The sequence below is a fragment of the Aegilops tauschii genome, chromosome 1 (assembly GCF_002575655.3).
Source record: "Aegilops tauschii subsp. strangulata cultivar AL8/78 chromosome 1, Aet v6.0, whole genome shotgun sequence".
Classification (NCBI taxonomy): domain Eukaryota; kingdom Viridiplantae; phylum Streptophyta; class Magnoliopsida; order Poales; family Poaceae; genus Aegilops; species Aegilops tauschii.
The window spans coordinates 426,821,482-426,833,996 of NC_053035.3; the positions used below are offsets into that span (position 1 = coordinate 426,821,482).

A 12,515-nucleotide genomic window follows, 5' to 3' on the forward strand; every position below is an offset into this window, starting at 1 on the left:
CACCGAAGAGACGCCTTGGGAGCAGCACTAGCCCCGGTTAGATGAGCAAGCTCTCCAGATCGGGAACGTGGTGGCCGTGCTGGCTCCCTTCTCTTTTCTTCGTTAAGTCTTAGTCGACTGAGATTTAGCAATTTCATAAGCAAAAATTAAACTTGACAGGAGCATAAAAGGGGAGCACATGACATGTTCTGTGCGTCCACAATCATAAAGACTAACGATCGATGACTTACATTTACAAATCGAGCGTCTACTACATTACCCAAAAATGACAAAGAAACAAAAAACAACAGCTGCTACAACTACTTTATTACAAAAAGGCATAAAGAGAAAGAAACAAAAACCATAGATAGGTCCTAGCTAAGCTGACACTCTATGATTAGGTAGCTAATTAAACAAACATTGGAGACTGATATAGTACTGCTAGTAGTGTGGCTCAGCTCCTGATCACTCACCGTCCATCAGTCTCCAATCAAGACTTGGCCACCACGTCCTTTCTCCCTCTCTTATCTTAATTAACTAGCCGCTCCACCGATTTTAATTACCTTAATTCCCAACTCCGATCGATGTACCCCATGAACTAACTGGTGCTCAGCGTCTTGCCATGGCCGCCGGTCCACTGCGCGCTCCCGGGGCTCCACTTGGGGCACTTGGGGCTGAAGTACCTCCCCTCCACCCTGCCGTCGAGCAGCTCCACCACCTGGCCCGGCCGCACGCACCGCGGCGCCTTGTACTGATTGATCGACGCGCCGCGGCTCAGCGCGAGGTCCATCAGCTTGTCAAACGTGCCCTCGGAGACGACGCGGATTTCCAGGGGCCCGACGGAGCGGTCGGCGGCGCGGCATTGCCGGTACACGCTGTTGAGCGACTCCTCCACGGCGAGGCAGCAGTCCTCGAACACGAACGCCGGCACCGGGGTCGTGGACCCGCCGCCCGCGCGGAGCTCCCAGAAGAGCACGTAGTGGCCCGGGATGGTGCTCGCGTCGGCGTAGCTGGTGTACTCGACGAGCGACGCCCCGAACGGCTCCAGGTGCTGCACCGCGCTGCTCACGGCGGCGTGGAGCTCCGCCTCGTCCGTCTTGTCGGCGTCGATGCTCAGCGCCACGTTCTTCCGCCGCAGGAAGTTGAACATGGGCGCCGCGTTCTTGAACCCCGCCACCCGGAGCACGTCGCCCACGCGGTAGCGGTACAGGCCGGAGTAGGTGGTGACGACGAGCTCGTACTCCTTGCCGAGCTTCACGTCGACGAGGTTGACGAGGTCCCGCTGGTCCGGCTCGCCGGCGGCGGCGCTGCTGCCGGATTGGACGGGGAGGAACTCGAAGTAGCACATTGTCGGGATCAGCGTGTAGGCGACGTCGGCTGGACTGCAGATCGGGTTCAGATTTAGGCCGAAGTAGCACTCACTGGAGGCGTACATAGTGCACGCCAGTGGCAGGCCGCCGCCGTAGTAGTCGAGGGTAGGGATGTATTGGGCCATGGCACCCGTGACGATGACGTCTATGTACTTGGTGTTGGGCCACACCCTCCGGATCACGCCCTTCCACGACGACCTCTTGCACGCGTCCTCGATCGCGTCGGCTTGGGCCGGGTCCGGGCGGAGCACCCGGCCGACGGCGGCGCGCACGGCACGGTCGGTGATCTCCGCGTCCAGCTCGCCGGTGCGGATGTCCCGGCACAGACGCTCCCAGTGCTTCTCGAGGAAGTGGATCGCCCGGAGGAACCCGGACGCGAAGACCGCGCCGACGCGGAGCACGTCCGCGCGGTGGACGAGGCCGCAGAGCAGCTGCGCGTACATGCTCTGGTACGCGTCGACGCACAGGATGGCCTCGTCGGGGCTGGTGTGCACGGTGTAGGGGTCGTGGGGGCGCTCCAGGAAATGTCGGCTCCGGTAGAAGCTGGTGAGGACGGGCCTCGCCGGCAGCCCTCCCGGCGTGCGCGACTCGGCCTTGACGAAGTAGAGGTACATGGCCTTGCCCTTGTCGAGCCCCGGCATGGCCTGGCTCATGACCGGCATGAGCAGGCTGTACAGCATGGACCGGCGGTCCATCTCCTCCTCGATGGTGGGCATCAGCTTCCGCTCCCCTCCCGACGTGCCGGAGCTGCAGGTAGGTTCGTTCGTCCATTAGATCGGCGTTCAATCATGCCAAAACGGACACATGTACGTACAGTACGTACGTAGCAGGCTAGGGTGTGATGGACGGATGGATGGATGCGTGCGTGCGTGCGTGCGTACCTAGTGAGGAACTCTCGGATGGGCTTGCCGGAGAGGATGGGCGAGGAGTCGCCGTTGGCGATGCGGATGACGTCGGGGAGGATGTCCTCGTAGGTGGTGAGCGGCGCGAGGCGGCGGAAGGCGTCGTCGGCGCCGGGGGCGGCGCCCGGGACGCCGATGCGGCGCAGGTACTCGGCCGGCGCGTTCTGCGCCAGGATCTCCACCAGCACCTGGCGCTGTATCTCCCCCGCGCACCGGGTCACGCGCTCGATGAGGTCGAGCACCTGGCGGTGCGCCTCCTCCCAGGAGGAGACCCCCGCCCCCGCGCCCGCCGCCGTGCCCGGCACCGCCATCGGCGCTTCCGGCATGGCACTGCACCGGGCTCCCGGCAAGTACAGCCTTCTCTACCGCGGCTGTGTCGTGTAGTGCGATGTGGACGGAGGCTAGCTCGCTCGTCGCTCTTATCACCGGCGTCCGTCTGATAAGTGAAGGGTGCTGCTTGTGTGTGGTGTGGGTGTGGGCAGAAGCGCGAGCGGGCGGCGCAGATTTATAGGACGGCGGGGGGGCGTTGAGGGCAGCCTCGTCTTTTCGCCCCCGAATAGTACACATCTGGTGTCCCGTACGTACGTACGTAGGTACGATTGCGAGCGAATGAAAGGGAGAATACCAAAATCCCGTACGGTGCGCAAATGACGGGGGTTGGGTTTCTGGTGCTCGCGGGGTCGTATTCTAGCCTGATTTTCGTCGTTTTTCCCTCCGCGGTTTCAGTTCAATTCATTCATACGCGGGAGGGGGAGGCGTGGCTCATATGCATGATGAGTCACAGAAATGATGTGGAGGCCGCAAGTGGCAAGCGGTTGGCTCCATATTTGCACCCGCGATCCGGCATACCATCTGCATGATCATCGACCCCCTCCATTAGTTCACTACTCCTCCTTTTTCCCTTTTTTAAAATTCTTTTGAGAGGAAAGACCCTTTTTCTGTTTTTTTTTTTTGCAGGAAAAGAGAAAAAAGGCCCACTCTTCTATCTTTGGTAACCAAGTAATTCATGTATGGTAACCAATCTCTTCTTTAGCAATATGGTATCTTTGGCAACCCATTAAATTCTGGTCAATCGGTACAAATAAATTTTGATCAATCTTTGGTAGTAGTAACCTGATAAATCTTTGGTATATTTGGCAACAAATTAAGTTTGGATCAATTGGCACAAATCAATAAACAACCAATATTTGGAAACCCATTAAATTTGGTTAATTGGTACAAAGAAATTCAACAACCAATAAAGCAACATGTACAAACTGAGGCCTCTCATCCACCTACTTTTTATGAAGGGGTCGATGCCGAAATGTTAACAGTCCGCGAGCGAAGCCACAGCAGAGTCATCTTCAACCATCCTCATCAACCCGAGCCGCCACCATTTCCATCTCCATAGCCGCCATCACCACCGTAGTTCCTCTCCCACTGGATCATAGTTGCAATCGTGCATCGCACACGGCATCCATTGTAAGACGTATTATCAATCAATCAATCTCCATGACGTGTTTTTCAATGTGGTCTTCATGTGATCTGATCCTTGTGTGTGAGTGGTTCGGTAAGGTATGGGTTGAGGCAAGAGTCTTGCAACCCTCTGTATTCGTTGTGGGGTCAATTGAAGTGCCTTGAATTAACGTCCCATATGTGTGAAATAAAATTGTTCCATAGATATCTCTTTTCTCCTATGCGTTCTTCATCCCTGCATGTACCCAGGATCATGGAGAGCGAGCCACAGACGGGCTAATAAGGGCAGGTAGACCGTGAACTGTTATTATGAAAACCAGTGATAGAAGGGTTTAGTACGGTAACATGGATCTTATCGATGAGGATTCAAGAGGTGTAGTCACTAAACATTCAAAGCTCCTGTCTGATTATTGCAATGATAATTATCTAGGCAACCATGTGAGATGGATATGATTTAGGACGTGTGCCGATCAAGACGTGATTTTGGCACATCCCCACATTGGTTCGTAACAAGCACATCTCGATGGGTGACTTCCAGCGCACAAATTAAGATTATATTTGGTCCCAACGCAAATGAATGGTTGTAAGCATTAAGACCCCATACTCGTGCCTATCTTTTTTTTTGATAAAATGGAATGTTTTACTCCAGGTTGTTTGATTTCGATCCGGTCAAAAGCTGAAATTGTTTCTTTAACAAAGCTTGCTGGAGACCCTACCTTAAAGGGGACCTTCATCCCGTGGGTTCGGTAACCCAGGGTCACCGCTGGGAAGAATGTGAGAATACTTTCTGCTCCATTTCTGGATCACTAAAGGGAGTAATCAATTTATTGTTCATATTTTCATTCCCTACTTATGTAACAAGGAATGTACTCCCTCCGTTCCAAAATGTAAGATTATTAAACGAAGGGGGTAGTATGGAGAACCAAAATGCTTCCTGGAAAAGTAGGCAGAGCAAGAACTAAAATGAGTCCCTTGTGTTGGGCGTGTGTAGCTCCACTTATATTAAATTACGAGCCCCACTTTATTACATCTCCAATATTTATCTTTGGTCCAGGTTTAGTTGCCCATGATGCTTTTTTATTACTATTTTCTAGCAGTGTATATTTTTTGTTTGTGAATGTTAGGACGATATTTTTTCTCCTCCCTGGTGAGTTTATTATTATTTCTCTTATACCTCATGGAATAAATATGTGTTCTTAATTCTTCTTCCACTTGATCATATATTCATCTACCCAGTTGAATAAAATCATGTTCCATCTTCTCATCAACGTCTCGCTTATGCGAAATTGATACACATGAGTAACAATGACTGTGGAGGTAAGGTTCGCTGTGACGGCGGCATGCATCAAGATGATCAAGTGGAGAGAAAGCTAGAAGATGGTAAACATGAGGAGCTAGAAGATGGTTAGAAATAGCGAAGAGAAGCCGGTGAAAGCTTGAAAGCATTGTAATGTTGAATAAGGATTTTTTATATCAGTATGTACCAGAAAACGATCCTGCTTTCTCGCGCCAAAGCAAAGGAAAATTGTACTAAATCTGAATTATAATGATTAACGAGGGCTTCCTTTGGATTTCTTGTTAGTTTTTTGGGGGTTGTCTTGTTAGCTTTCATGCCTAGCAACTTCTCCATATAAGCATAGAAGTACAACAACATGTAGTGCAATCATAGTAGCAACAGAGGCGCACAACTACCCAAAACGTCATGGTGCTGCTTTGCGATGTCTTTTCTCTCTGGTAGGCCCCTTCCCGATGTCATGCGTCTACCCTTCTTTCCCATTCCAACAAGGACCACCGAAGAAGAGTGATTTAATCGTCAAAAACTTTGACAATATGCCTGATGTCCATGAGGTTACTAACGGTTATGTCGTGCACATTTGATGTTGAATCACTATATTATGTATGATCCATTGCAATGCACGGGCATTTACCTAGTCCACTTAAATACTTGTGCTTCCCTTATTTTTTGCCCTCTTGTGATATATTTCGGTGCAACTCAAGTCCTTGCTTGCTATTAGTAATTATTGCTCAGGTTTGGTACATTTTGAATGTGTAGATATTCGAGAGGATGTATTAATATTGGAGACATGATAATTGTTGGCTTTTGTAAGCATGATGTTGAGGTGAAGATTGGACAATTCTGCGCTTGTGACTTCCGTGACATGGTTATCTTTTTAAAAATGTACGAAGAACTAGCTGCTTGTATGATCCTTTCCATTGTTGGTTTGTGCTCATAGTATCTCACCATGAGAATCCAATAAATTTGATCTTTCACCTCAATCAAAAGCAAATTTCAGCATGACCTGAAGTGGTCTCGTGTAGGTGGCAAACTAGCCCAAAAATATAGTAAAAGTAAACTTGTAAACGAAAAAGGGAAATATGAAAATGACGCCTTTATAGTAAACTTTATCAGTGAATTTGAAGCCAAACAAATTTTAAAATCAAGACATTTTTAAAATAACAATTGTAAAAAATAATAAGGTAAGTAACATCCTTGAAATAGTACCATTTCATGAGTTATGTTTAATATCCACTCGTCTTTCTACGGAGTGAGTATCTTTTTTCTAAAAACAATTATTATCTTTATGTATTTTTTTTTAGGAACTGTGTATACTCACATTGTTTTTAGTAAATTTCCTGGAACATTTTAAGTGTATCTCTTTTTTTGCAAAATACTCCTTAAATAAATCTAGCATTCATTTTCATAAATCTTTTAATTTTAAAGTGCATATAATCTACATATTTGTTTTGTGGATTGTGCTACCATGGGTATATACCTAATGACATGTGGTCCATCACACTACTTTGTGTTGCGCAAAGGACCGAGTTATTCGGGTTCAAAGTTGAGGGGTCAATAGTGTAGTATGAAGTTGTGAAACCAAAGTTGCACCAGAGTTATAGCCGAAGAACAAGAAAGTGTACTTTTAACTTTTTTCTTACAACTACATATCTTGTTATACCATTTCGAGTTCCTTTTTTTTTGTTCAGGCATATGTTTTTGTGTTCTCTGTAAATAAAACGATGTGCGTATGTGCCGGTTTTGCTACCTTTTTTTTGTGAGAACGGTTTTGCTAGCTCTCGTATGCTTGAATTTTTCTAAATACAAGTGAAGCGGCCATCGGAAATTGCACATTGAGACGGGTCTAATATTTGGAGTATGAATGGCATACAACAATATCCAATTTCTTTTTCCCGCAAAATGGCAGTATATATCATTCAATTTCTAGTCTAGGTTATTTTACAAAACAATACTATAATGAACCAAATGCTTACAAATATCAAAATACGAGTACATGGCCGGAGTGTGTTTTTCTTCTTATTAATGGACGGCATGCAGTGCTGTGTTTTGCACTTGGCGCGCACTCACCACAGGTTGGTGGTTGGAACTCGACTGAACCCGAGGAAACGTGCGCCGGCGTGGCCGCAGTAAACACGCGAGGCGACACGAGCCGGAGATGGATGCCGGGGTTCGGCCAATGCGGGCGCGCGCATATGGTGCACCGGGCTGGCGGGGGGCGCGGCCTTTGCGTGCGCGAGCCGCGGCCGCGAGGGTGCCGGCCCGTCGGCCGGCAACAGTATCACTTCCCGGCGAAAACAGCTGGCCCCTCCAGCTAACTATGGTTGCACGTCAACAGCAGCATGACGCGTGCTCCTTTGTCCTTTCTGCAACGACCTGCAAAAGTTTTTTTTTTCGAGAGTACTTTAAAAGGATTTTTTTCAGAGGCAGCTGGTTGCACTAGGGGTTTTGGCCCTTGGGAGACGATTAACGATGAGCAACTAATTAATATACGTACGTGTGGCTCTGTTGGCGTGTCTCCTCTGCACTGCACGGTGTCACTTTTGCATTGGCCGGCAATTCAATGCCCAGGTAAATATAATGCTTGTCAAACGCAGTGCGCAGGTGTGTGTGTGTCCCCGAAAATACTGCCAAAGCAGACAAGAGTTTTTTTGTCTGATTTGATTGAAAGACGAGGTAGACAAGAGAAGAAGCTCGCGGGCACGAAGCAGACAAGCTAGAGAGCAGACACGACATGAAACGTACTCTCTGCTTTGGACAACTCGCAGAAGAGAACAAAGCAAAGACGAAACCTGCTGCCTGGATATGTCTCCGGTGCAGGTGCAACAAGCTGGAGTATGGTGCGCGGCGTCCGTTTTCCAGAATCATGCATGCCTGGGCACCTAGCAATCGGATCGGATTTGTAACAAACCGAACTTGCCTGATTTGTATACGGCGCGAAGCACATCATATAGCCTCATAGGCGGGACACCCAGCCGAAGAAAGAAAGAAAACACAAGGAGGGTAAGCAAGATGTGTGGTCGTACGTCGCGTAGCCAGCTCCAGGGAGCCGCGAGAGGGTAAGCAAGCCCGGGAAGCAATGCCATCTTCTTTTGATGCAGGATTAGATTAGCTAGGTTACTCATCATCCACTAATAGTCAATGCCTGGCCGTGCCTCGGCTGTCCCCTGTAACCCCGCCCCTAACCCCTCATCAGGCGAGCGATCGTGGTCACCAAATCCGACTTAGGCTGCGTGTCTCCCGTATCGTACGTACGTACTAGTACAACAGCATGCGTGGGCGCAACCAGTGGCCATTCTTATTGGTTTCCCTCGCAATCCCAAGGTCGTCGCGTGTGCGGTTCCAAGTGTCAAACCATGTGCGTGGCGCCGTAACAGAGACGATCATACTATATGTATTGTACTAGTATCGGTATCGATCGACCAGGTCCTGCAGATTTGGTCCTTTGTCGCATCCTCCTGGCCGGTCCGTTTCACATCTGACTGACATACAGGAGTTAAGATATCGGTCTCGCAGGCCGGGAATCTCCCAATTTGCAGAGGACTAATCCTTTCTCAGCTTCGCGGTGGGAACGACGATGGTGCAAATCAAATAGCATCATTTCAGCCAGCTCTGACTTGCGACGATGCCGCACGCACGCACCTGGCGGCGAGAGCGACCGACCACTACTACTAATTGATTCTCGGTTAATTCGGACGTGGAATTTGACGGCGGTTCAATCGGTGTCGCCACTGGCTCCTACACGACGCAGTGGCCGGTCAAGTGGTAAAACTGCATGCGATGCGATGCGATGCGAAATCGCATATTTATCTGCTCCCTGCGTGTTATCTGCACCGGTAAATCGTATCAGACTTTTGGGCGCATGGACGGGCGCTTTAGGACGAAAGCTACGTGCACGGTCGTCGGCGTGCCGCCCCGATGGGTGGATCGGTGGCCATTGTCCGGTCCACTGCCTTTTGAGGTGTACGGATAGGTTCTGAAATCGGTTGAGAGTTTCGATCGGTCCACGATGGGCGCTGCCTAGCTACGAACATTGTTGCAAAGTACGTGGGCGCTGCCTAGCTACGAACATTGTTGCAAAGTTAAATAATAAAGCCTTTGCTGATGATGAGATCGATCCAGTGCGGTGCAGTGCAGTAGATTTAACCTCCCGGAGCATCAGATTGCGGACTCTTTATCTCCCTAGATCTCGCCCGGCCGGCCAGCCTGATTCTTCATATCTCTAGATCTCCACTTTCTGGGCCGGGACCATCTGATCGATTCCATGGCCGTCCAACCAGAGAGGATTCCAAGCACTTGACTGCTACTAAATTAGCCCGCTCGCTAATTAACTACTGCTACTACTACCAGATATGCTTAGCTACTAGCCCCGGTCAAAGGGCTCCTCGCTGATGATTAATTAATCAGCGAACAAAGTTCGTACGACTATTATAACTGTATACTACTTTGCTGTATCCGGGGCAAAATGATTGCTGGCTTTCTAGCAAATCCTGCTTTCCCTGACGATCTCGACCGATCCGGCGGTCGTTTCTTGCTAGCAGCAAGTACTGCATGCTGAGTGATGAGGCTGACAGACAGGGACCTGCTTCTGGTTCAGGGTCGTCGGATGCCCAGGCCGTAAACTGGACCCTCAATCGACCGCTCTAGTGCATGTCTAGCAAGCTAAGCCGGACCCAAGGCAGTCAGATTAAGACCGCGCACACATTCCATTCCATGGAGTGATGTTTGGATTGATTGACCCATCAAGCTAGGGCATCAACGCCGTGCACGCTTCGTCCACATCCTACTACTACTATACTTTGTAATTAGGCACTGCACGTGTGGGAGAGGTAGCTAGCCGCGTGCGTGCCTCCCCCGTACGCACGTACACAGGTGCATGCGCCGCGAGGTATTGGCGTGCGTGCGTGCATGTTGCGCCTGACTCTGGCGCATGGCCGCGGAGAGCGCCCGAGAGGCCGGGCCATGTCTGTGCGTGTGCGTGTGCGTGCGTGCGTGCGTGCATGCCATGGACCGTAGAGCTATCGCCTTTCTGTTACGCCGCAACGATTTCGTAAGTTGATTACGTAAAAAAATTACGTAAGTGTAGCAAAGCTCAAGTGGGCTGGCACCAAGCAGCAAGCATCGGCCCCGGACGTAGGAGCTGCGCGGTCTGAAGTGGCATGGTCAAAAGGGTGCCGCGCCTGCTCCGAATATCTGCACATATACCCACACATGGACGGATCGATCGATATCCGGCAAAATCTGGGATGTGCTCCATCGATCGGCTGCGCGCCACGATTTCCAGGTCACCTGCCGCTAGCTTTTTCCGGTGATACGACGGGGGGCTGGGCTTGGCTAGTGGCGCGCATCATGCTGGCCTAGCCTAGCTAGGTACTAGCTAGCCTCGTCGCGTCGTGTCGTCGATCTGAAATATCCCGCGAGAATAATCAGCCTACTGCAGATCTATCGACCTAGGCTCGAGACTTTTGAGTTTTGGTTTTGCTCAGGGAATAATAGCACGCGCGTGTACAGTGCCAGTGTGGGTACTCCTACCAGCTCGAGAGCGGAGTTTCCAAGTTCGATAACGAACGTCCTTGAGCATTTCCGCCCGTGCATGGCGTCCTGATCGACACGTTAGGTCGAGACCAGACATGCAGGCGTAGACACGGCGCTACGTGCGCTGCACTGAGCTGCTAGCTAGGACGCATGCCACTGTTGGTCTGTAGCCGGCTGGGTCTAGCTAGCTAGGCTAGGGCGCACGCCGATAATGGTGTTTGGCGGCAGGAGCGGCGGGTGCCGGTGCGTGCCCACGCACGGACATGCACACAGCGGGCGCGCGCTAGAGTACAAGAGCCCGACCGATCACGTCGCTTGTCCGCGCCCGGCGACATGTCGGGACATTCCTTTTGGCCCCGGACACGGCTGCCGCGGCCGGCACATGGCTGGCCAGCCGGCCCAGCCATTTATTCCCACTCCGGCCCCGCCGCCGAGTCGATGATCGACCCGGCCCGCCCGCCCGTGCACCGGCCCCCACGCGACACAGATCCGGCCTTCCCGACCATGGCAAGCTGCATGAAATGCTATTGCTAGCTCGATCGGTACACCAACACCATGCACGCGCGGGCTGGACGAGGACGTGCGTGCGTTCGTGCAGCCGCGGCGAGTTACCGCTACCACGGCGATCGGCGAATGCGAATCGATCGCAGTCGTGGCGAGGCGATTCGTGGCGTCCAAGCCCATCCGTCCACCGAGGCGTGCGAGGTCGCTTTCCACGGAAAGCGCCAGAAGATAGGGCGCGGGGGCATCTGCGGCCCTGGCCTCCCGACGTGCGCGCCCGTCCATCCGTCCGTCGGTCCGTCACATTATCGCCCCCTTTTCCGGCGCATCGATCAGGCACTCCCTTTCGACCGTGTCGATTGGGGATGGCGCGTACGGACGATGATCACGTACCGGTTGAATTTTTTCGTTTTGGAGAAACGTACCGGTTGCATGGGTGCCTGCCTGCCGTGTCGTCTCGTGGGCAGCGTGGGTAGCTCTAGCCTCATAGATGGATGGTGTGAAAGGCGATATCGGCTCTCCGGCGATTTGCACGCTCATGACAGCAACTCCAATAAAGTGACCCATTTTGTCTGTTTGGGTCATCCGGACACAAAACATGGCCCAACGGGGCAACCCAAACAGACACAACGTTCGCCTGCTGTCCGTTCTGAGTCCGCTCGGACCCATATCCAACCCAAATTTAAATCACATTTGGGTCCGCGACGGACACATAACGGACGCTTTCTGTGGCCCTTTCGTCCGCCTCCGTCGACTGCATGCGAGCGCTGGCCCATCTGTCGTCGAGGGGCCACCCACCCATCCCACCTCCGTCTCTCTCATCCTTTTTCTCTCTTTCTCCCATCCACCCCACAGCGCCCCGCCGCCGGCCGCTTCGGCCTCCGCGCGAGCCAGCAGGGAGCAGGGGCCGGGGCAGCGCCGGAGCCGACGGGAAGCGCCAGCTTCGTGGGCGCCCACGGCGTCCTCCAGCGGGAGCGGGAGCACGTGCTCGCTGTCGACGGCGGCGGCCATGGCGGCCGCGTCGGGCACGTAGGAGATGCGGGTACTCATGGAGTAGCGCCGGGCCAATCGGATGCTCTCGACCACCTTGCCGCCGGCCGCTTCGGCCTCCGCGCTCGCCTTGTCGCGCCGGTGCGCTCGCGCTGCCCTGCCAAGCTCGCGATGCTGCTGTATAGATGCCGCGCATGCATGCATGTGATGTCTACGCGCGGGCCGGCTGCTTGCTACTCCGCTCACTGGATTGCACGTACGGGCACCAGCAGAAGAAACACGGGAGCACATACATGCAATCCTACCGCGAGCGCGACGTCTCCATGGACCGCGGCTCCCCAGCTACTGCGTCCGGTCGCACCCGGCCTTGCCTTGATGCGGCTTCGCCTCGCCGCGCCCGGCCCCGCCGCGGCTGGCCGGCGCTCGCGGCACCCACGCCTCCGCCCCCGCGCTCCTGGCCGGCGACGAGCCACAAGCAGCCCCCGTGCT

General features: G+C 52.6%; 1 protein-coding gene across 1 annotated transcript; it reads right to left on the reverse strand.

Annotated features, from left to right (window-relative positions):
* Positions 1-279: 279 nt before the first annotated feature.
* Positions 280-2,727, reverse strand: LOC109783850 (probable indole-3-acetic acid-amido synthetase GH3.4). Its single transcript, XM_020342437.4, has 2 exons — positions 2,231-2,727; positions 280-2,096 (listed from the first exon to the last, which is right to left on the reverse strand). Exons 1-2 carry the CDS (start codon positions 2,575-2,577, stop codon positions 578-580), a joined length of 1,866 nt encoding a protein of 621 aa, XP_020198026.1. The 5' UTR covers positions 2,578-2,727; the 3' UTR covers positions 280-577.
* Positions 2,728-12,515: the final 9,788 nt, after the last annotated feature.